The sequence below is a fragment of the Micropterus salmoides genome, unplaced genomic scaffold (assembly GCF_014851395.1).
Source record: "Micropterus salmoides isolate LMB-PRFRI ecotype aquatic unplaced genomic scaffold, ASM1485139v1 Ms_hic_scaffold_1, whole genome shotgun sequence".
NCBI lineage: Eukaryota > Metazoa > Chordata > Actinopteri > Centrarchiformes > Centrarchidae > Micropterus > Micropterus salmoides.
In genome coordinates this window covers 35,733,384-35,758,693 of record NW_024040040.1, presented here as the reverse complement: position 1 = coordinate 35,758,693, position 25,310 = coordinate 35,733,384, and the positions used below count along the sequence as shown (strand labels likewise).

The 25,310-nt window shown below is 39.9% G+C and overlaps 1 protein-coding gene across 1 annotated transcript; it reads left to right on the top strand.

Annotated features, from left to right (window-relative positions):
• The first annotated feature begins 9,392 nt into the window (after positions 1-9,392).
• On the top strand, positions 9,393-18,526 carry LOC119907845 (vascular cell adhesion protein 1-like). The gene is made up of 8 exons (XM_038725528.1): positions 9,393-9,549; positions 9,641-9,697; positions 9,950-10,333; positions 10,661-10,966; positions 11,064-11,333; positions 13,024-13,096; positions 15,042-15,081; positions 18,153-18,526. Exons 2-8 carry the CDS (start codon positions 9,655-9,657, stop codon positions 18,378-18,380), a joined length of 1,344 nt encoding a protein of 447 aa, XP_038581456.1. The 5' UTR covers positions 9,393-9,549; positions 9,641-9,654; the 3' UTR covers positions 18,381-18,526.
• The last annotated feature ends 6,784 nt before the right edge of the window (positions 18,527-25,310 follow it).

The following is a 25,310-nucleotide window of genomic DNA, read 5'->3' as shown; positions in this document are numbered from 1 at the left end:
TTTATTTGCCTTTTGACTGTTTCCTTTTGTGGGGTTAATTGATAACTTATCTGTTATAAGTAAATAGTTATTTCAATCATGTGAAAAGCTTGTGAGTATGCAGGGCAAAGAAAGTAGCCTGCAACATGTTTCCTACTTTCCCTTGAAAGCATTTCATAACTCAGCTGCTGAATGATCCATACATGTACTGACAGTGGCAGACATTATAAACATTATAGCAAGTCCTCCAAGAGAACAAAACATTCATTACAAGACACATCGAATGTATATCTCTGTGTAAAAGAGAAGTGGTTGAGGGTAAACTGAGGATGTCGGTTAAGAGTGCTTAAGAGCTTACAGAGGAAGATGGTCAAGTTCCCAAATATTTTTTTTAAATATGTCAATAAGGACATTGATTAAAGTAAGTAAAAAAGACTATTAAGACATATAATGTTTCTACTTACCTTCTTTATGATTGGACATGAACACTTTTACAGCTGTGTTCTGCAAAAAATGCACAAATCTTCCTTTTTTTCAAATCTCCTTTATGATGTGCACTTGTTTGTTTGGTGCATGTTGATAAAACCACAACAGAGTCCTCACCTGATCCAGCAGAAGGAGCCTTACCAACTCTATTTGTTGCCACAATCAGCCGTTTTCTTTTGGGTCTGTAAACTGGCCTGAATGTACTAAACAGAAACTCAGCAGGAGAGGATCATCTGAACCTTTATCCCCTGGAACTGTCCTACATACAATACATTAAGTTCATTTTGTTTTTAATTGTCACTATTAATATGTAATATCAGCTACAGAAAACATAGGGAATATATGATTGCAGTCAATACAATACTATATTAGTGTGTAAACTTAACTAGTTTATACTAAAGCTAGAAAATTATTAAACTAAATAATTAAATCATTTGCACCGTGATGAGTTTAAGATGCAACAACAGCCGACTTCTTCACTGACGGTGCGAGTAAAAATGTAAGTAAGTAAAAATGATAACTTGTATTTCTGCGGTATAGAGGGTATGCGCATGATGTCACAGAACGCAGTTACGGTCACTGAGTGGCAGAAAGACGAGCAGCAGTGTTAGCCTGAATAAGCTAAAACACAAACAACACATCTAAAATGGGAAAGAGCTGGACCACTGGTTCTTTGGTAAGCAGTTAGGATCACTGTTGAGTCCGATTGCCTTTAATATGACCAAATATTCACTTCTTTTACTCCCGTTTTTCTAAACGTAGCCATGGTGACAGTTGTTTTGCCACTCAGTTCAGCGTGTTCTGGAAGGGGAAGTGACAGCGACGCATATCGTCCATTGTGTGATATCGTGTTAGAAACAACCACGCAGCTTGTTTTTATATTAGCAGGGAAGTCAGTTACTGGTCTGTCGCAGTTCTGCTGAATTTCCCTGATTTTAAAACTAATTGTTTCTCTGTTTCAGCTGCAGGCTCGTTTGGTATAAGGTAAAATGTTATTGCTTTTTATGTTTATACTTATTTAGCTAATTTTTATGAACTCAGCTGAAAAAGACATGATATATTTCATTAGTTGAGTTTTGGTTCAGCAGAAATGAGAAGTTGCTTCAGCAACATTTTATTTGAACTTTAATATGATAAACTCTCGCTGGATCATTTTGATTTTATATTGAAACTGTGCAGCCCTGCAGATATTAATCACTCCTTATAACACAGTATCATCTGGAGTAGAAGAAGCCAGTCAGAAGCACGAAGCTGGCAAGCTACCGTCTTCCTCAAACAAGCTGACGATGTGGATTTGTGGTCAGAAACTGAAAGCTGTTAGTTGAGAGGTAATAGATCCCACAGCAGCTAATGTTAATTGTTATTTTTTTATTGTTATTTTATATTATTATTTTATATTGAAACTGTTCAGTGCCATGTTTTCTTATTTAATGACTGAGGTGTGTAAAGTGTTTTACACATGTAGCGTTTGTTTAATAGCTAAAATTCTATACATGGCTAACCTGTGTGTGAAATAGACGAGGGGGGCATTTGTTCTGTTACTGTACTTTAAGTATTTACATAAGTAGCTATTTATACTAACTGGCCACTTTGTAAGGGAACACCTTCCTAATACCGGGTTGGCTCCTCTTTTTGCCTTCGAAACTTCCTGAGTTCTTCCTGGCATACTTTCATCAAGGTGTTGGAAACATTCCTCAGAGACTTTACAAAGCCTGTACAAATTGTAGCCTCAGTTTCCTGTTCTTAGCTGACAGGAGTGTGGTCTTCTGCTGCTTTAGCCCATCTACTTCAAGGTTCAATGTGTTGTGCGTTGGCTAAAGCCCTGGATGTTTTGACTGTAGCCCTGAATGTAACTCAACAACAACAACAACAAAAATGTTTTCTGTATTAATATGATGATGATATGATTTTCCATCTCTGATGAAGATTAGTGCCCTCGCCTCATACAGTCCCAGACGGGCTCTGTGTCTGTCAGACGGTCTAAAGGGGGTAGCCTACTACCACATAAGCCACATAAGAGCAATAACGCGTGGTAATGCACAGCAGAGGGGCTCAAAATATTATTCTGCAATCAGAGAACACAGATATGTGGGAAAGATTGTCAATGTGCAGAAAGTTTTGAACCTGAGCAGAAAACCTGCTGAAACACAGAGTTATTAACGTCCAGCAGTTTATAACTGAATTGAAATTAATTAATTTATCATTGAGGTGAAAAAGTGCCATGTGGACATTTAAAGAGGTTACTTCAGTCATGCCTGCATGTGTGTTGACTCAGCAGGGATGAAAATAAATGAGAAAAGTTGATCTACAGGAGAAACATATCTGAAACCAGGTGAAAACATGATTCTGGCAAAGCCCCCAATGTTTCAAGAGCCTGGAAACGCCCCTGCTCAAAGAGCACATTTCCTGCATTCAACTGCAGATGTCAATGTTTCATTGATTATTTATTTTACTGCGCTGTTGTGTGTGGGAGGCAGTTAAAGTCGACACAACTCAACAACTGAGTCAGGTGGGAAAATACTAAACTTTTCTGTACAGCACTGTGAATGTTTTGCATCTGTTCACAGTGAGTGTACTGTAACAAACATGAAAGCACTTGGACTGAACACTAAATGGACAAAAGAGACAAATATCCTTTTGTGACACAACTGCCGTTTGTCCAGTAAAAGCTGGATCATGACTTCAAGTCCAGAGGAAGGTCTACCTCCAGTTCATCATGCCATTTCATGTTTTTACAGAGTCAAACAGGTGAAGAGCTGGCTGTTGAAAACCCAGCAAGTAAAACCGAAGAAAAAGAAGAAGATATCCATTATGGAGAGATCAACTTTTTCAATTCATTATTTAAGTGCCCCCGTGCGTTATAGCGATGAGCCAACAACGCGCCTGACCACAATTTAATAAATTGAGCCAGTTTCACTTTAAAATCACCAGCAAAAGGATCTCTCTTTGATGTGGTCTTCTCTGGTTGGAATTTATTTACTGATTTTACTTCTTACCTACTGGATGAAATGTTCAACCCACCTGCAACATTTTGTGTTTCCAAGTATAAGATGCACAAACTCTTTATGACAGAGATTAATAAGAAGAAAGTGTCTCGGGAAAACTTTGACTCACTATGATCTAAACAGTCCCATTGTCAGCAGGTCGGATTTGTTCAGCTGGGGATTTGAACCCTCGCTACAGACCAAGTGATTTACTGACAGAGCTACTGGTGTAAGGCTGTTTCTACACACCTTCTCACAACTTGAGGTAGTGACACATGTGCCAAACCTGAATAGTTTAAACTTAAAATGCTTATAACAGTCAAAATGCTGGTGAGAAAATTCAGGAAAAAAATCACACATCATTCTGCTGCATCATTTGATCCAACACTGAGCAAAAAAGAAAATGTTGTCTAACGGTTTGACCAATTGAAAAACCCTTTCATACACTTGATATTGGCCATCTACAGACAGTCTGTGTTGATTTTGGTAGTGTTTAAAGAAAGACTTATGGAGATATAGATGTTAATTGGATTAGCACATTCAGAAAAATAGAGGGTGACTGACTTCTGAATTGACCATAGGTTGCAATAAGATAAACGGTTGTCACATCACATTAGTGGATGTGCTGAAAAAATTTGAGCTCTCTAGGACGTACAGATGATTTTCTTAGATTTATTGAATTTTGGAATGAGAAACATCTAGAAATGTACAGTTCTTGTAGTGCCGCCTAGTGGAAGTCACATTATGTCAGCAAAGCTCGGACCAAGCATCTGAACAGACGCGTCAAGTTTGGTAAAATTGTACATAACGACACGAAAGTAGAAGTTTATGAAGAAAAAAACGATTGATGTAGACAAGTGGCAAAAAGTCTCATTTTTAGAGCAGAGGACCATTGGAGCAAAGATGCAGATGAGTCCAGAGATTAAAATAATGAAACAAGTTTGACTCTATATGAAGCCGTTTTCGAGATGATTTCAAAAATGTAAAGTTGATTGTTGTCTGATGAGGTCTATGAGTGCCATTTTTTGGGTGGAGGTACCTGCCAATTTTGGTGAGATTTTGTCCAGCAGTTTTTGCTGCCCAAACACTTTCAGCGGAGAAAAAGAAGAAAGAAAGAATAATAAGAAAAAAAACAATAGCTTCGCTGCTTGGATCACTAAAAATATAATGTAATGTAATGCAGGAATCAGTAGCTTGTTTTGTTAGCTTAAGTTACTTTTTTGGGACAATTTGTTTCTATATTTTAATTGCATTGTATGTTTTCTTATTGTGCAAATGAACCTTTCTCTAAGTATTTTCAAAGCATTTCCTGTTGCAAGATATTTTTCAGAACATTTTTAACAAACGCTAAGTGAAAACATAAAGTGCCATTTCAAAATATCCCCAGCATCAACAGTGTAAATGACATCTATGACGGTGGTGGAAGAAGCTCTCAGATCCTTTAGTTAAGTACCAGTACAACAATGTACAAATACTCCATTACAAGTAAAAGTATTGTATTGTGTAAAACTGTAAAAGTGCTTCATTTACAATTGCCATTAGAATTAATACATTTATTACAAAGTACTTATTTTGTCCGAGGAGCAAGTGAATGCACAGTGAGCCACAGTTGGTTGCAATTTGCAACCCTCATCACTAGATGCCACTAAAAATTACACACCGAACCTTTAAAATAGCTCCTAATGTAACTCATCAGAATCAATGACTAAGTTGTATTTTAATATTCGTTAATCACACAGGAATAGTCGGTCAAAGGTGACAATGTTTAAAGGCCAGTGTCTGAACCAACAGCAGTGACCAGGTTAGGGTGAGAAATGGGGAGAGAGAGAGAGAGAGGCAGCCCAAAGCAATATCCACACAGAAATGCACATAATAGTACTACTAATAATACTAATATTTATAATAATACTAATAGGACTAATAACAATATTAGTAGCAGGCAGTGTCAAGCAGGAAAATAGGGGCAGCAGGCGGCCCACAACCACAGATCCAGACCCCACAGCTCCAGAGCCAGAAATACCTGCAGAAAACGACAAATGGAGAGAGGAAAGAGATGAGAAAGCACAAAACTGCGGGAGAGGGAAAAAGTCGAGTTAGTAACATTTCATCCTGATTTTGTGTGCGTGTGTGTGAATTTCAGTCTAATTTAAAAATTAGACTTAAAAACTTTACAAACTATACAGCATACAACATCACATGTACCTAGACCCTCGATTTGAATGAGGAAAAACACCCCCTGAAGAACTCTTAGACTAGGGAAAAATGGAAGAAACTTCAGAAGGAGCGGCAACTCAACAATATTCTCGGCTGCCAAACTTTGAGAGATCACACAGTTGTAAAGAATTACTGTTACTGATCAATCTGGTGTCTATATCGAGGAGGGCCACAGACCAGCATCTCAGTTTTATCACAATTTAGGAGCAGGAAATTACATGACATCCAGGATTTCACAGCAGATAAACAGGCCTCTATAGATTTCTAATTTGAGCATCATCGTCTGCCTTTACAGGCACCAACAGCTGAGTATCATCACCGTAACAGTGGAAATTCATTCCAAAACTGAGTGTAATTTGGCCAAGAGGAGTAATATATAAAGAGAAAAGCAGCTGGCCAAGAAAGAGTCCTGAGGTGTTCCATATTTCACCTCAGGGTCAAGGAGACAATGTTTCATCTAAACCAGGGTGTAGACCTCTTTGATTGTCTAATTGATAGAAAGAGGTGCAATTGAATATAGTAGGGAAGAAAGGGCTTTGTTTAAGTCACTAGTACAATTTTCAGCAGGCTTTGTTGCTGTCGAGGAGCCAAGACTGCAGGCAACGGTTCATTAAGTGCCATTAAAGTTGCAGGGGCCATTGTAGCAAAAACATCTGCAGTTAAGTACAGTAATTTTAAATTACATGTAATTTACATCAATTAAAAAAAAATACAGTAAGGCTCTGTATACAGTGGTGACGTCAGCTACAATTCCCGGGAATTACAGTAATTTACTGGGAAAAATTGTTACAGTATTTTACTGTGGTGTATGTGGTAATTAACTATAGAAATTACAGAAATGTCTAACAGTGTGTGTCAACATGAAAAAGACATCACCAAATTCTTCTAAAAGTTGGGAGTAAGGGGCTGATGATCTATAGAGTACCACAAGGTGGAGTGCCTCAAATTAATTAATTACTTAATTGTTCAGAGGTTAAGTTGAAAATAAACGTAATTAAATCAACACCTCCACAGTGACCTTCAGTGCCCTGAGCAGCATTCAGCCATGATTCACATAAACCAATCATGTCCAAATTATCCTCAAGAATCAAATCTTTTGACAATAAGGCTTTGGTAGATAATGGATATTAATCCAATTTGAAGGTCTTGTTATGGCTGCAGTTTTCAGTATTGGACAAATCAGTGGTGCTGCAAATAGCTAATGTTGTTGAAACCAGATATGTTTTGTTATTAAAAAAAGGTTTTAGAGGCCATCGTATGTGATGCTGTAGGGTTACAGTAGTGATGTTTTTTATGAAGTTACCAGGTGCTTTCAGGGATGTTTCATTGTGGTGGGGTGGGGTAAATTTTTGGGGAAGCCAAGTGAGAGGGGATGTCCTTTTTGGAGGGCAATTATCTAATGCATTGTGCTATTACAGTGCAGGGTATAATTTTACACAAAATTGAATCATACTTTAAAGAACCATACTATCTGAAAGTTGCATTTACCGAGACGTACGCTCTCTCTCTCTCTTTCTCACTCACTCAGTCTCTCACCCCAAATAGCATGTATAGCCCGCTGCTTATAGTGCACAGTACAAATAGGCTACGGTTAAGAATAAAAGAAGCATTCACAAGCTCAATCAGGAGACATTTGAAGTTTTTACATTTGCATAGTAACAGCAGTGGTGCATGTATCAAATAGGCCTACTTCTTAATGCTTGGCCAAATGTTCATAACACAACATCACTCAAGACTAACAACTGAGTACCAGACCAACAGAGTGAAAACAATTATTCAGGTATAGCCTAACTTGGACCAGTGCCCTGTGGCAGGTGCTGTCTGTGGTGCTCATTATCTATGTGTACACAACAAGGTTACTTCAGCAGACTATTCATTCGCAGCTAAATCCAGGCAAGCAAAGCAAAATAAACAATATAACCACTTAAGTGGCTGCTGTAGTGGTAGTTTAGTATTTATAACTAAAAGCTCCAAATCTCCACCCTCCATAACTGCACCAGCTAAAGTTGCTAACAGCTCCCATTATTTCATCTGAATGACGTTGATCGCATGCTGTGATTTGATTGGCGTGAATTTTCCCTTGGCATCATCCTGACTAATCACAGTTAGGAAGTGACATGACAGTGGTCTCATCTGATTGGTTAATCATTTCATTTTCTTTCAAAAAAGGGATGCCAACTCTGCCTGGCCTCCTCGTGTAGTCAGACTGCAGGTCAGTCTACAGTGGTGCAATATAGTGTTTCACCACACATCCAACGCATAGCATTCAGAGGGGCGCTGTTTCACACAGACACAAACCAATTTAGGTTGTCCCTGGTAGAATTATTCCTGATGCTTTTCTTTCAGTTACTTATTTAAATTAATTATTATTCCAGCTCTCATGGCTGTGTTGTGTTGCTTATTTAGTGTGTGTGACTGTTTCTTGTTTTCATTTTTCTCTTAGTTGTCTTACTATGTCAGCTGTTTATTGCTGCTGTTCGGCTGGTTGTCTTTTACTATTATTATTATTTTTATTGTTTATTTTTGTTTGTGTTTGTTTGTTGTTGTTGTTTTTCTCCTCCCCAAGCCACCCTCTCTGTTCTATTGCCGGTTTCGTTGCTTTCTGCAATTGGTGTTTCCCACAGCTTTTCCCTGTTGTCCCCACCTTCCATCCCCCTTTCCCCCTTCTCTTACAGTTGTTGTCCTTTCTCTGTGCTGTCTGTTTGTGCCCCCCCATCCCCGTGTCTGCCCCCCTGTCCGGCCCGGTGACAAATCAATACATAATTAAATAAATAATAAAACAGACAAAGGAGTATTTTAATACTCTCTTGTTAAAGTAAAATCTGTCTGGCACAATATGGTATCCAGGTCATTATACTCTATACCAGGCTGCTGGGCAGGACAGGTTTAAGAAAAACAAAACAAAAAAAAGGGGCACTGTTTCACTTATTGTAAAATAGTGAGAAATGGGGAAGAGATTACAGCAACAGCTCATTAGAATTATCGAAACTATAAACATTGTGTTTTTATTAAAATGATAAATGTGATCAATTATAAATGTGATGTGATAAATGATGAGGGGGGAACCTGGCTTCCCTTGGCCTCTGGGAGAAAACGCCACTGCCTGAGACCACCAGTGAGCTGCACTAACTTCACTGTAGAGTACCAACAGCCCTTTCTCTTGTTTCATTTCCACAGGACACAGTAGAAGCATACTATGTCAACACAGTGACTGGGTTGTCATCATGAGGAGAGGAGGAAGATGTCATGTTCACTATAAATGCAACGACACTGTATTGTCTGTTCTGGATTCATGTCTTAGTCTTAGTACCACTTACAATAAAGTGTGACATTTTCTCCAAGCCAGCAAAAACTAAATGGTACTATCTTTATAGATGACCCCAGACTTGGGTGAATAATATTTTTATGTAATGTTTTTTTACTGCTCTGTGTTTCTTTGCTAAAGTGAGCATAACAATAAAGTAAAAACATCTTCTTTAATAATTTCTTATGTGATAGTGTCACAACTGTATCAATGACTCCTGACATAATGTGACTTTTAAAGTGCAAGATTGAGAAGTCATAGGTCATTATTATTGTGAGTTACATTAAAATTAAACATTTTTGAGGATGAGTCAGTTGTTTGAAACTAAAAGATTTTAAGATGTCGTCATATCCCGCTTCCTTTCTCACAGGATGTGAGCAGTAAGGACAAAACTGTCATGTGATATCTGGCAGCTTTGCAACACAAAAAGTGAACAGCAAATCCTCTTTCTCTCATATTACAGCAGCGATGTTAGTTGGTGTGTTACAGTTCTGCTAAAATTGACAAATTGCCTCATTTCACTCTAAAACCATCACACTCATCAACAACCAACAATTTATTTTCCAGCTGTGGGCTTGTTTGGTAAGGAAAGATTTTAATGCTTTTTTTTCTGTGCTTCTTAAAACTTAAATTTCATTGTTCGTCATGTACTGCCCTGTGTTTGCAAATCTAGGTTTCTGTCTGAAAATGGTGTCAAGCAGCATGTTGCTGAGTGTCCTATTTGTTTCAGGTGAGCTGTTCTGTTATTTGGTTATATGTTATTTGAAGAATTTACAATCTGAACTTCCAATCAGAAATACTAGCACAGAAAGACTTAATTTTTCCAACTGGTCATGTCCTGACTGCAAAGTGAAATGTTTTATAAAGAAATTGTCAACAGGTCAGGGAAAAAAGACCAGCAGGCAAAATACAGCTGCTTTATCATGATCATTCTCTTCTAGAAGACTTTGCTTCACATTTTGTTAATCATCTGGTTTTACAGGTGTTTTGGCTGATTGTTCTAAGCCAGCAGCCTTCTTCATCACTGCACCACAGAAGATAGAAGCACTGAGTGGATCTTGTTTGCAAATCCCATGTAACTTTAGTGTTAAACCTGGACAAGAGTTTGACAGCAGAAAAGAAACCTTCGGAGTGTGGATTAAAAGTGACTCCAGGTTTCAAATCAATCCAGAAAATGTGATTTTCAACAGTAGAGGGACAGTTAACACATATCGAATGAGGATTACTGGAAACCTGAGTCAGAAAAACTGCAGCACTCTGTTTTCCAGTTTACTCACAAGTTATACAAACACATACTTCTTCAGAATTGAGAACAAACTATTCATGGCAACAGCATCTTGTGATCCTCTTCAAATAACAGTTAAAGGTGAGATTTTTTTATTAGTCAGATTATATTGTTGTTTTACAGCAAGTGCCATGCCCTTCACCTTTATTGTGAATCTACTGTATGATGATCAATCGAAAATGCTGAAAAGTGCTTAAATATTAATACTTATAGAAATGTTTCCTTATTACATATTGAGAGGTATATATATTACATATTATATTTTTGTGTTACTGTTTAAAAGTTTGCATGTTCATGTGAACAGTGGGGATCTTCTGTCGCTTCATTTATAAACACACAGCTAAGTTTGAAACAAGTGTTTAGTAATTTTGTATTTCTTCTGGGGGTCAAATTGATTTGAAACCACAGATTCTCCTCCGAGCCCCAGAATTGAGATCCCAGCTGATCTGAAGGAGAAGCAGTCTGTCACTATAACCTGCTCAGCTTCCACTCCCTGTCCACACTCCCCTCCTAAACTCACCTGGAACCTCCAACAAGACTCTCACAGCAACACAGAGGAAAACACCGATCGAACCTTTACAACTAAAATCCAGGAGACCATCACTCTGTCAGACCAACATGATGGATACAACATCACCTGTTCTGCCACATATCCTGTGAATGAAGGAAAAGATGTCAAGACAGCAGAGGAGAGAAAGACTCTCAGTGTTTCATGTAAGACAAGCAGAGTTTGTTATTGGATCCTGTCAGCACATGATGATTGATGGGATGTCAGCTGATTTGAATAAAGTGAATCTCACATTTTCCTCAGATGCTCCTAGAGACACCTCAGTGTCCATCAGTCCATCAGGTTTGGTGTCAGCAGGTAGCTGGGTGAACCTGACCTGCTCCAGCAGAGCCAAGCCTCCCGTCAGCCGCTTCACCTGGTTCAAGAGCAGCAAAGATGGACCCAAGAATGTATCTGTAGGAGAGGTTTACAGCTTCAAGGTGACCAATGTCACTGATGGAGGAGTTTATTACTGTGTGGCTACTAATGATCTCGGTAATGAAACATCATCAGAGATCAATTTGACAAATAAAGGTAAAAATGGAACTGTTCTATATACTGAAATATAAGCTATTGTTATTGTGGGATAAATTTTATCAATGGAAATATATGCAGAATTTTCAAATGATGTGTTAAAATTCAAGAGAGATTGAGGGGGCATTAAAAATAATATTTACAGAGAAAAGTACGGTGGCCCTGAGAGGCCAACGCACTGCAACTAAAGAAAACACATTCAAATTCATCACTAAATGTGTTGTGTTGTCTAAATGTGTTGTGTTGTCGAAATGTGTTGTGTTGTCGAAATGTGTTGTTATCTAAATGTGTTGTGTTGTCGAAATGTGTTGTGTTATCTAAATGTGTTGTGTTGTCTTAATGTGCTGTGTTGTCGAAATGTGTTGTGTTATCTAAATGTGTTGTGTTGTCTAAATGTGCTGTGTTGTCGAAATGTGTTGTGTTGTGTTGTGTTATCTTAATGTGTTGTGTTGTCTTAATGTGTTGTGTTGTCGAAATGTGTTGTTATCTAAATGTGTTGTGTTGTCGAAATGTGTTGTGTTGTCTTAATGTGTTGTTATCTAAATGTGTTGTGTTGTCGAAATGTGTTGTGTTGTCTTAATGTGTTGTGTTGTCTTAATGTGTTGTGTTGTCTTAATGTGTTGTTATCTAAATGTGTTGTGTTGTCGAAATGTGTTGTGTTGTCTTAATGTGTTGTTATCTAAATGTGTTGTGTTGTCTAAATGTGTTGTGTTGTCTTAATGAGTTGTCTAAATGTGTTGTGTTGTCTTAATGAGTTGTCGTGTCTAAATGTGTTGTGTTGTCGAAATGTGTTGTGTTGTCGAAATGTGTTGTTATCTAAATGTGTTGTGTTGTCTAAATGTGTTGTGTTGTCGAAATGTGTTGTGTTATCTAAATGTGTTGTGTTGTCTTAATGTGCTGTGTTGTCGAAATGTGTTGTGTTGTCTTGTGTTGTGTTATCTAAATGTGTTGTGTTGTCTAAATGTGCTGTGTTGTCGAAATGTGTTGTGTTGTGTTATCTTAATGTGTTGTGTTGTCTTAATGTGTTGTGTTGTCGAAATGTGTTGTGTTGTCTTAATGTGTTGTTATCTAAATGTGTTGTGTTGTCGAAATGTGTTGTGTTGTCTTGATGTGTTGTGTTGTCGAAATGTGTTGTGTTGTCTTAATATGTTGTGTTGTCGTAATGTGTTGTGTTGTCTTAATGTGTTGTGTTGTGTTGTGATGAATTTGAATGTTTTTTCTTAAGTTGCAGTGCCTCTCAGGGCCACTGTAGGAAAGTGTTGTTGAATATAATCTATAATATACTACATGAAAGTCTAACTGCATAAAATGTAGAATCAAGAAATTAGGAGATAGCACCGAGATTTGTGAATTAGAGTCTTTACAGTTTGGGAAATTACAAATGAAAATTGACAATGGGCAGAGAGAGAAAAGGAGAGAATTCCAGCAACAGAAGAAAAAAGGAGCAAAGTTGAGACAGAAGGGTTTTCAGGCTGAATTTTGCAAAAAAAGTAGTTTTTTGTACTATTGTACTGTATTATTGCACATCATTCAATTAATTCCACACCACGTCTGAAAACATAAATGATGCACAGCATCTTTGCATCTGGCACAAATCATTTTCAAAATATTGCATCACATGAAAGCCAGGTGACAGCCATGATTCTTATTATTTCGACTTAGTCACTTACAATGTTTTTTGTTTCTGAAGGAGCAAATCAGGGGGCAGTTGTTGGAGGGATCATTGTGGTCATTTTACTCATCTGTGTGGTTGTTGCCGTTTGGTAAGTAGGCTATCTTAAATCAATTTCATATCCAGATTTATCCATCCAAAACATTTGTATTTCTGTGCATATTTTAAAAGTGTGATTAGATTTTAATTACATTGGTATTTAATTAATATTAGTTATTTCTATCTCAAGGCCCTATTTCAGAAAGCAGGCTTAACAAACTCTGATCAGAATTAGTTCAATCAACCCTGAGTACGTTAAACCTGAATCTATTGGTGCTAGAAATATGATTACGTGCCAGTCTGCTCATTCAGCATTAACCAGACTTGAATTTCCTTAATGATGAAGTGCTGGTATTCTCCTATATTACATATAATAATAATATAATATATGTATTAAGCTGACAAAATTCCATTGACAATAAATTAAATTTAAAGTATTGATCACACGCACAAGACCTAGTTTACTCATGGACCTGTGATTGGTAAATCACAGTCCAACCCATTAATCATGATTTGTGTGATTTGCAGTTGAAAATGTGTCGAGATTCAAACTGACTGTAAAGTTTTAGATGTCTATTTTACATTAAAAATTTTACTCATTTTGCATTTAATGAAACAGGCTACTGTTAAAACACATAAAGACTATAAGCAGCTAATATTCAAAAAGTCATTGTAGCTGCACCTCAATAATCCTCATCATTACCTCTAGCATAATAACTATGATAGGAATGTTCCACAGGTGCGACTAATTACAACATGACAGATGATTGTTCATTGATCAGTTACAGCTTTTACAGATATCTTTGATTTAAAAAGTGATTACTGTGGTAATGTAGCCCACGCTAAATGTTTCAGTGCAACTTGCCTTAACGTCGAAAGAGTCACAATGTAGAGAAACTGTTTCTGTCCTTACATCGATGGCAGATTGACCATAAAAGCACTCATGTTAAAGATCATGTTTGGGTAACAAACTAATAACCGGGATTTCAATGTTTCTAAAACTTCTACAAATGAAAGCGATCCGTATGTGCTTTGATATCGATTGTATGAATGAGGAAATTAAACAGAGTTTCCCTCATGTCAGGCTTAACATACTCTGAAACAGGGCCCAGGTCTACATTTCATACTGTTGATTTTTCTATTTTGGTTGAATGTCTTCAATAATTAATTAATAATTAAAGTTCAACTTCAATACATGATTCTTTTTTCTTGAGTCTCTTATTATCACACAACTCGACTCACTAAATGGACATCTAAGTTATGAAAACAATTGGATAACACAAAAGATTTGGGAACTATGTTGACAAATCAGTGTAAGAAACCTTAGATGATTAGAAAAATGCGCTGCAGAAACCAGCCGTTCTCTTTTATGATAAATTGAATCTATCAAAGCACATTAGTGCAGTTACACAATCCTGTTTCCTTCAGTTTCATAAAATATATAGGATTGAATTATCCTTATTATTTTCTATACGCATTTATCACATCTTGTAGTGACTAGTGTACCTCCATGTCCGATCTATTAGACATGTCTGGAAGTCAGTTATTACACAATGTTGCAGGCCAAATTCTCACTAGATCCACAATGAGTGAACAATTAAAGTAAATATAGTTTCATTACTCTGGGTAACTCAGAGTTTTAGATTGTAACTGTTTTTATTAATTTTTAAAGCACCAAAAGACACTTTGCTTTCAAAACCTCTAAGTTATGAAATTACATTACATTTTTTTTTTGGCTGGCACTTTTATCCAAAGCGACTTACAATTACTGTGTTTGTCAGAGGTCACACACCTCTGGAGCAACTAGTGGCTAAGGGACACATTGGTGGATTTATCACAGTGGGGAATCAAACCTGGGTCTCTCATACAAAAGGCATGTGTCTTATCCACTGCACAATCGCCACCCCATATGACTTGCTTTAATATATTTATTGTTATTGCATTATTAATTTTTATCACACAAAACAAAAAGCTGACAGCCCTCTTATGTCTTCCAGGTGGATAAAGTCAAAACATCAAACTTTACAACAGACACAGGTGGGAAAATACTTTAATGTGCAGTACAGAATGTTATGAATATGTTTCTAACTATTCATCGAGATTTAGACTGGATTAAACAGGTTCCCCTTCGAACTGCGTCAGTGATGACACTATGAGAACGCCTCTGGGCGTGGCAGGGCTGAATTATGAATGAAACTACTCCAATTCTATTATTGTTGCTAGAACGGTAGCATGTGACGGCGTAACTGGAGGCGTATGTAACCACGCCGGCACACTGGACACATTAGCTTTTTTCTATTTAGCAGGCACTCTGAGTATGTTTGAAAGCTCCACTATTGAAAGATCGTCTTCAAATGACGTCGTTCCCGACGAAGCAGAAGAGATCATGTCTGGTAAACAGTTCCGACAGTGTGTTTTTCCTTGTCCGCGCTACATCATGGCTGGGGATACTCACGAGATGTGTGTTTCCTGCCTAGGGATGTCGCACGCCCAGGCAGCTCTTGAGGGGGCTGCCTGCGGCCATTGCGAGGCCCTGTCCCTGAGGGTGCTGAGGTCGCATGCGGCTCTCTTTTCGGTGGATGGTCGGATGCGCTCTCTTGCTGAGGCGTCGTGGCGGCTGCGTACCTGGGGATCACAGCGCGATATCTCCAAGGGCATCGGGACCGCTGAGGCTTTTTCCCGGTCCTCTTCTGCTGACTCCCCCTCCCCTCTTCCCAGATCGGGAGCCCGTTTTTCGGCTTCTCCCGCTCGAGGCATGAGTTCGGAGAGGCTTGCACAGTCTGACCACGAGGTGATAGACGTGCTTAGCATCATGGAGGATGACTTCCGGGAGCCGGGCCGACGTCATCAGTCTTCGGCCAGCGACGATGAGTTATTGGAGGTGGTGACGAGGGTTGCGGCCAAGCTAAGCATTGATTGGCCACAGGCGGTGCAGGAGCCACAGGCCGGCAGTAAACTGAATGAGCGTTTTCTGCAGCACTGCGCGCCACCCCCGCGCCGGTCTTTGCCATTCTTTCCTGATTTGCACAATGAGTTGTGTAAATCTTGGAATAGAACCTTTTCTGCACGGCTGACTACTTCCCCTGTGCTGGATTACAGCAACGTGACAGAAATTAAGCAGCACGGCTACGGAGTGATGCCACGGGTTGAGGAGGCGTTAGCGAGTTATCTTTCTCCCATCCTCGCGTCATCCCTCAAGACGTCGGCGCTGCCCACCAAGCCATGTTGGGCAACATCCGCTCTGGTGGGCAAGGCTTACATGGCGGCGGGTCGAGCTGGTGCAAGCCTGCACACGATGGCCATCCTGCAGGCATACCAGGCCGATCTACTCAAAGACTGTGACCAAGGGGGAGGCCCCTCTGAGGAGGACTTAACCGAGCTCCGTAGAGCTACGGATTTAGCGCCCTCTTCTAGCTCCTAAGGCCAGAGCCAGAAGCCAAGCGTCGCTTCCCGTGATCCCCCTCAACCAACCTGGGAGGCAAGGCGGCGGCCCACCTCCACGGATTGCAGCCAGAAGACGATCAGGCTCACACACCGTGGGTCGCCGGCGAGTTTTCCCTGGCGGTCCTCCGCTTCAGGGTGCCACCGGGGACCTACGCATAACACCGGCCACCAGCCCCGAGGGAGCGATCATTTCCCCGGGGTGGGTCAGAGCCATCCTGCACCCCTGTCCAGGCTATGTCCCTAAGGTTCCGTCCAGTTTGGCAGGGTCCACGGTGCTGCAGGCGTTTCATCCCCCACCTCATGTGACGGCGGAGGACGGGAGACTTCATCTGCTCTGCCCTGTCAGAGCACTGAGTATTTACACTCTGAGGTCTTCCCAGTGGAGGAAAGCAGACCAGTTTATGGTGTGTTTCGGGTCCCCCAAGGCTGGGCTCCCCGCTTCTAAACACACCATCAGCAACTGGATCGTTCAGACTGTTCCCTGGGCTATCATGTGTGCGGGTTGCCTTCACCTATGGCCGTGAAGGCACACTCTACTCGAGGCATGGTGGCCTCTAGGGTCCTCCTCGCAGGGGCTTCGCTCCAGGATTTGTGTGAGGCAGTTGGCTGGGCCACTCCTCACACTTTCATCCGGATTTACAGTCTAGACCTTCCTTCTGCATCTGGCACCTGTGCGCTCTCCTCTTAGTCGTGTCTACAGGTTTCTGCATGCTGGGGGCAAGTGGGGTTTTTGTAACCCTTGTTCCCCGAGAAGGGGAACGAGACACTGCGTCGGTCCGCCACACCTCACCCCGCTTGGAGTGCCTTGCTTTATAGCAAAGAGCTAATGTGTCCGGTGTGCCGGCGTGCTTATATACGCCTCCAGTTACGCCGTCACATGCTACCGTTCTAGCAACACCAATAGAACTGGAGTAGTTTCACTCATAATTCAGCCCTGCCACGCCCAGAGGCGTTCTCATAGTGTCGTCACCAACGCAGTGTCTTGTTCCCCTTCTCGGGGAACACGGGTTACATACATAACCCAAGACGTTCCTCATTAGTGAGTACATGTGGAGAAACACAGGAAATGTCAGAAACGAGACATCCTGTTGGAAACTCACATTAACACTCCACGTATGCATCTACAAATGCATAAAATTTTTCAGATTATTTTTCATCTTTCTTTGGGCACAACCACAATATTTTTCATAGCTGTTTCCAATAAAAGCAACTTCTGATGATTATCACTTTACAACATACAAGGTTAAAATTAAGTTTGTAACTCCCTTCTGCTAAATGGCAGACAATATACAGTAATACAAAAGCAATCATAAGAATGGTAGACAAAAATCTATACTATATTCACTGGAGCAGTGTTGAGGATAAATTTGAGTTTAAAAGTCTCATAGCTTGAATGAAAAGCTGCTCTGCAGTCTGGTGGTGCAGCAGCAGAAACTTCTATGTCTCTTTCCAGAAGGCAGCAGGGTGAACAGGCTGTGGCTGGGTGGGTACTGTCCTTTAACATCCTTTGGGCTCTGCATAGGCACCTCACCTTACCGATGTCACTGATCACTGATATCACAGTGGGAGCTGAGTGAGCGACAAAAGGAGGAAGTAAACTAAACTGAAGGAAGTCATGAGGTCCTTCTCTCCACATCATTTCTTGTTTGGTTCATTTTTCACAGAGCCTAACAGCTGAAGAACCAGCCAGAGCAACAGAAAAGGAAGACATCCATTATGGAGAGATCAAGTTTTTCAAGCTGAGACCTGATCCGTCCTCTGACTCAGCACAGGACAGAGGACAGCAGCAGGATACTCTGTATGCACAAGTCAAGGTGTCCCAGCCAGCAAAAAGCTTAACACAGACTGTTGAGGGCCCAGAGGATCTTTACGCTCAAGTGAAGACAAAATGATTGCTCATGTAACATGCATCATATCTATTTATCATACATGGATTTAAGTTTAATTACAGCTAAACCAAAGATGAAGTAAAGTCATTGTTTCTGCCTGTGAGGTTTTTATTTTTTACACTTTAATTAAAGGCTTGGAACACAAAAAACATTTTACTTATTGCGTGAAACATAACCTAAATCATACCATTTACTCTCAAGATTTAAAGAGGTCATATTGTGCTTTTTGGCTTTTTCGCTCTCCTTCTTATTGAGTTTATATATTTTTTGTGCATGTAACAGGTTTGCAAAGTGAAAAAGCCCAAAGTCCACCCCAACGGGAGTTCCCATCTCCCACAGAAAACACTGCTCTGAACTGCCTGAAAACAGCTTGATTGTAGTCCAGCCTTTTCCCTTTGTTCTCTCTGACGTCACAGCAAAACACACGTCATAATGCTCACCTAGCTGCTAGTCAGACACACCCTCAAAAACACCGGTGGAAAAACACTGAGCTGCAGCACACAGTAATAAGACGTCCTCCACAATTAGCTACCCTCCAGGCAGTCAATGGACATAAAGTTGTTACTGTGATGTAGAGACAGCACAGTTAAAACTTTATGGATTAAAGATACATTTGTTATAGATTAATAACTTACCACTCTGAAACTCTTGCTCAAGGCCATGTTGCTAAGCTGGTTAAGGGGAACATATACAGCTGAACCGAAGCCGTGTTTACTGGCTTCTCACAAGTAGTTCTTAACTAGGAACAGCACATGTGCAACTCCCAACAAAGATCTTGTAGAGGTAAGATGTATCACTCCATAGCTAAAACAAAGCATTCAACACAAAGGGTGAAAAGAGGATATGCAGTATGACAATAAATATGCTGTTTTTTGAAAATGAAACCATGTATCCTGTTCTGGTACAACCCCTAAATAAGATTTTGAACCTGAAAATGAGAATAATATGACCTCTTTAAAAAAAAGAAAAGGAAACTAGTTACTTGCCAATTTTTTTTATATCAAGCTTAGCAGGTTAAGATAGCAACAATAAATACTGTGCAAACAATTTCATATTCCATACGCTATAAGGTGACAAAAAATAAAACCTAGTGGTAAAACTGCAAAATATTTGCATTCTCTCATTTGGCTGAGTTTATGTTGCCTCCCTCCTCTTCCTGTCTCACAAGATACGATCAGTGGCCCAGTTCCAATCTCTACCCAAAAGCCTAAGGCCTGGATCCTCACAGACTTCGTTGATGTCACCTGCCTGTCTCTATAGAGTTGTGTAATTATTGGGCTAAAGTGATGTAACTTAGGCTACTTCCGTGCACCAATCAGGATTGAGCAACATTTGACTCACAATCTGACAGTTGATGGGTTGTTTGTCACTAGTCAACCAAAACTGATCAAAACTACACCCCTGAAGCAGAGTAGTCGAGTTTTCAGTGTTAAACTGTTAATAAATAATAGCTAAATATTTTAATTAGTAAGTTAAATACTTGATGCCAAGCTTTCTGGGGCTTTAAGTTTGGCCACAACGGAAGTGAACCACAACGGAAGTTGACAATGAAAGAGACGCTTAGTAACAGTGAATTACTCTCCACAGAACACAGCTACACAGTAGTACAGCGGCAGTGTAGCTGTTCCACATTCAGGAGGTCCGGGTTTGAACTGTAGAAAGAACATTCTTTTTCACGTGACTAATAATAGTGTCTGCCAAATTAGTAAATGTAGTCCTACATGGAAGAAGAACTTCTTACCCGTTTGATAAATAAGTAATACTTCTGTTCTGGTCAAAAAATATACAGCGGGATATTTGTGTGAATTAAACAGCTGTCTGTGCAGACGTCCATGTAGGCCTACATTTACTAATTTGGCAGACACTTTTATACGGAAAGAAGTCACTTGAAAAAGAATGTTCTTTCTACAATTCAAACACGGACCTCCTGAATGTGGGACGGCTACACTGCTGCTGTACTACTGTGTAGCTGTGTTCTGTAGAGAGTAATTTTTTTTTTTCTTTTATTACAAGAATTATATAGTTACAGTTCACGTTTTCATAAGGAAGACAAAATAAAAACAGTTAAAAAAATAAAAAAAACAATACAACAACAAAAATAAAGTACACAGCCAGAGTATCAAACAATAAATATCAGTTAAATTAATTATAAAGTTAAATTAGATAAATGTTCCGCGGAGAGTAATCCACTGTTACTAAGCGTCTCTTTCGTTGTCAACTTCCGTTGTGGCCTTTTGTATTTCCGTTGTTCGTGTTGTGGCTTTTGTATTTGTGTTGTGGGATTTGTGTTCGTGTTGTGGCTTTTGTATTAGGCCTGAAACCTATGGGCCACCATAAGAAGGGCACACAGTGTTCAGCTTCTTGTCAAAAGACACATTGACCGGACTCATCAGTGACTACGTTTACATGCTGTCAATATTCGGGTTATGTTCAGGTTAAGGTCACTATTCGGGTTTCTGAAACATTCGGGATAACCCGTTTACATGCGTGAGCAGAGAGAGTTACTCCTGTATACATGGAATTTGTAATCAATATACATGGAATTTGTAATCAATTGGCACTACCCCGATGTAAACGGCGACGCACGGTTAACGTCTGGACGTACGGACAACCTTAAGACGTAATATGCGTCATTTCCGATTCTTCTTCCTGTATGTATCCAAAGACAACAACAACAACAGCAGGCGGATGGATAATGAATAGTTCGGGGCAGATAGCGATCGCCTTTGTTTGCGCTTTAGTGCTGGTACTGACCCACCAGCAGCACTTGACACTACTGTGCCTCGCCATGTTTACCTCGTTTACTTCCGTATACTGCACGCGGGTTTGGCGCATACAAAAAGTTCCTCTACTCAAAAGACCAAGATTCCTTGTGAATAGAACATGCGCAGAACACAAATCACTGACTACGTTTACATGCTGTCAATATTCGGGTTATGTTCGGGTTAAGGTCACTATTCGGGTTTTTGAAACATTCGGGATAACCCGTTTACATGCGCGAGCAGAGAGAGTTACTCCTGTATACATGGAATTTGTAATCAATTGGCACTACCCCGATGTAAACGGTGACGCATGGTTAACGTCTGGATGTACGGACAACCTTAAGACGCAATGTGCGTCATTTACGATTCTTCTTTTCGGTCACCTTCTTGTAAATGTCAGTATCTCTGTACTTTCTACCGTCAACAAAAGACATTATATTCATGTTTTTGACAACATGAATTAAAAAACTGGTTTCCTCCTTGCTCCAGAAGTACGGTGCTGCGCTGCGTCTCGCCATGTTTACCTCGTTTACTTCCGTATACTGCACGCGGGTTTGGCGCATACAAGAAGTTCCTCTACTCAAAAGACCAAGATTCCTTGCGAATAGAACATGCGCAGAACACAAATCACTATGGGGATATGCCGATACGCGTTTACATGACCAAAAATTCGGGTTAGAAAAGGGGTACCCCAGCTATAATATCCCGGTTTTTAAAATCCGGGATATGAGCATATTCGGGTTTTTGCCGGTGTTTACATGGCCGTTCGCGACCGGGTTATTGGTAATATCCCGGTTTTGAACGGGTTATTGGCTGCATGTAAACGCAGTCAGTGATGTTGGACATGGCAAGTTTTTTAAATATCACCAGTACCAGTTCTGATTACTCATTTGCTGTTATTTTAAACCACATAATCAGCAAAGAAGAAGCAGAAGCTTGAAATAAAATATTTACGAAGAGCAAATATACTGAACAAAGGGCTCTAGGTGATGTAGGAGGAAGCTGAAAGGTTTTCAAGTTGGGTTTACTGTTATGGAATAAAAGCAACCACAGGTTTTACATTAAAACAGTGAATTATATTTTAATCTAAATTTATTTTCTTTGTATATAATTCACTGTTTTCAGTGTCAGTCTTCTTTCTCTCACATACAAGCAGTTAATGTGAGAACTTCTTGTCTGATTATATTTAGCAGATGCACATGAAAACCAACTGGACTGTTTTACTCTGTCTTCTCGAAACTGGGGAAGTCAACTTGGTTTTAAGTTACAAAACAGGGAAGTTTGTTATTTGGTGTTTTGCACGTCAGCTCAAATTCTACCAACTAAAGGATTTCCTATTTAAAAATCATTCAAAGGATCTCATTGCTGCTCCCTTTCTGGTATGGACTTTTGTAACTGATTTGACTTTTTAGCCATAACAATTATATTATTTTGTTACTCTTGTTACTCTTCCTCCACCAAACAAATGCATGAAAAAAAAAAAAAATGTTTTAGAGCAGTTCACTATTATATATACACTACCGTTCAAAAGTTTGGGGTCACCCAAACAATTTTGTGTTTTCCTGAAAAGTCACACTTATTCACCACCATACGTTGTGAAATGAATAGAAAATGGAGTCAAGACATTGACATGGTTAGAAATAATGATTTGTATTTGAAATAAGATCTTTTTTACATCAAACTTTGCTTTCGTCAAAGAATCCTCCATTTGCAGCAATTACAGCATTGCAGACCTTTGGCATTCTAGCTGTTAATTTGTTGAGGTAATCTGGAGAAATTGCACCCCACGCTTCCAGAAGCAGCTCCCACAAGTTGGATTGGTTGGATGGGCACTTCTTGCGTACCATACGGTCAAGCTGCTCCCACAACAGCTCAATGGGGTTCAGATCTGGTGACTGCGCTGGCCACTCCATTACCGATAGAATACCAGCTGCCTGCTTCTGCTCTAAATAGTTCTTGCACAATTTGGAGGTGTGTTTAGGGTCATTGTCCTGTTGTAGGATGAAATTGGCTCCAATCAAGCGCTGTCCACTGGGTATGGCATGGCGTTGCAAAATGGAGTGATAGCCTTTCTTATTCAGAATCCCTTTTACCCTGTACAAATCTCCCACCTTACCAGCACCAAAGCAACCCCAGACCATCATATTACCTCCACCATGCTTAACAGATGGAGTCAGGCATTCTTCCAGCATCTTTTCATTTGTTCTGCGTCTCACAAACGTTCTTCTTTGTGATCCAAACACCTCAAACTTGGATTCATCCGTCCACAACACTTTTTTCCAGTCTTCCTCTGTCCAATGTCTGTGTTCTTTTGCCCATCTTAATCTTTTTCTTTTATTGGCCAGTCTCAGATATGGCTTTTTCTTTGCCACTCTGCCCTGAAGCCCAGAATCCCGCAGCCGCCTCTTCACTGTAGATGTTGACACTGGTGTTTTGCGGGTACTATTTAATGAAGATGCCAGTTGGGGACCTGTGAGGCGTCTGTTTCTCAAACTAGAGACTCTAATGTACTTATCTTCTTGCTCAGTTGTGCAACGCGGCCTCCCACTTCTTTTTCTACTCTGGTTAGAGCCTGTTTGTGCTGTCCTCTGAAGGGAGTAGTACACACCGTTGTAGGAAATCTTCAATTTCTTAGCAATGTCTCGCATGGAATAGCCTTCATTTCTAAGAACAAGAATAGACTGTCGAGTTTCAGATGAAAGTTCTGTTTTTCTGGCCATTTTGAGCGTTTAATTGACCCCACAAATGTGATACTCCAGAAACTCAATCTGCTCAAAGGAAGGTCAGTTTTGTAGCTTTTGTAACGACCTAAACTGTTTTCAGATGTGTGAACATGATTGCACAAGGGTTTTCTAATCATCAATTAGCCTTCTGAGCCAATGAGCAAACACATTGTACCATTAGAACACTGGAGTGATAGTTGCTGGAAATGGGCCTCTATACACCTATGTAGATATTGCACCAAAAACCAGACATTTGCAGCTAGAATAGTCATTTACCACATTAGCAATGTATAGAGTGTATTTCTTCAAAGTTAAGACTAGTTTAAAGTTATCTTCATTGAAAAGTACAGTGCTTTTCCTTCAAAAATAAGGACATTTCAATGTGACCCCAAACTTTTGAACGGTAGTGTATATATAATTCAAAATTTACTTCAAATATTTTGTTGTATACTGAAAAATGTTAATTGAAAGTGAATCCTGGTTGTATAGTAAATGTTTCTGGTGTGATTGTGAGCATTTTAAGTAGAGATTTAATTATATTCATTGTAATAGCTCAAAATACCGGTTTATTAAGTAACTGTTGTGGTGCTACAGAATCTCCCCACTACCTTGTGTTCTTTTGTTCCCCACTTCCCCTGTGTTTTCTGTCTGTCCTCCCTGTCTGTGTCTGTCTGGGCGTGGCTACACTCCCTGGCTCCAGCAGCGCACCTGGCTCTCATTCCACTAATCAAGCTCCTGCAGTATTTCAACCCAGTCCTCCTCACATTCTTTGCCAGATTGTCAGTTAACCACATGTGGTACATGCGCCAAGGCCAACTATTGTCTCCTATAAGATTCCCTGTAATTTCTGTCTCTCCCTGGACTAGCCTGTTTTTCTCTGTGCCCAGGATCACACTACCTCCAGGAAACCTGCTGAATGCCACACCCTGCTCTGCTCCTATCTTGCCTGGACTAACTCCCCTCCTCCGTGTTCTCCATTCTGCCCTGTTGGACCTATCAATAAAAACCTTTTGTTACCCCTTCGAACTGTACCGAGTCTGCCTTTGAGTCCTCAAGTTTTTGCATTATGACAGCAACTGCATTAATGTGTTTGCAAATGTAGATGATGGGTTACATGGCAGTCCTGTCTGTGAATATGGTGACAGCCAACATGTTACTGAGTGTCTTCTTTATTTCAGGTAAGCTGTTTGTTCATTATTTGGACACTTGAATCATTTGCAGTTTGAGCATCATTTACAGTCAGAAACCAGTGCAGATAGAGTGGAATTTACATTTTGGTAATTTATACAGGAGTTTTTTTAGCAGCAATTGAAAAAAACAACAGGCAACATCCTGCTGCTGAAGCATATCCTGTCTTATTATTATCTAAGAGATTTGTTTAACATTTTGTTAAAAATGAGTCTGGTTTTACAGGTGCTTTGGCTCGTTGTCCTAATCTACCACCAGCC

What these genes read in the sequence shown, in the direction of transcription:
- LOC119907845 (XM_038725528.1), top strand. Translation starts at nt 9,655, where the DNA reads ATGGTGTCAAGCAGCATGTTGCTGAGTGTCCTATTTGTTTCAG. An exon ending in TCTTCAAATAACAGTTAAAG is followed by an intron (nt 10,334 to 10,660) that starts GTGAGATTTTTT and finishes TTGAAACCACAG; the next exon opens with ATTCTCCTCCGAGCCCCAGA. An exon ending in TGTGTGGTTGTTGCCGTTTG is followed by an intron (nt 13,097 to 15,041) that starts GTAAGTAGGCTA and finishes TATGTCTTCCAG; the next exon opens with GTGGATAAAGTCAAAACATC.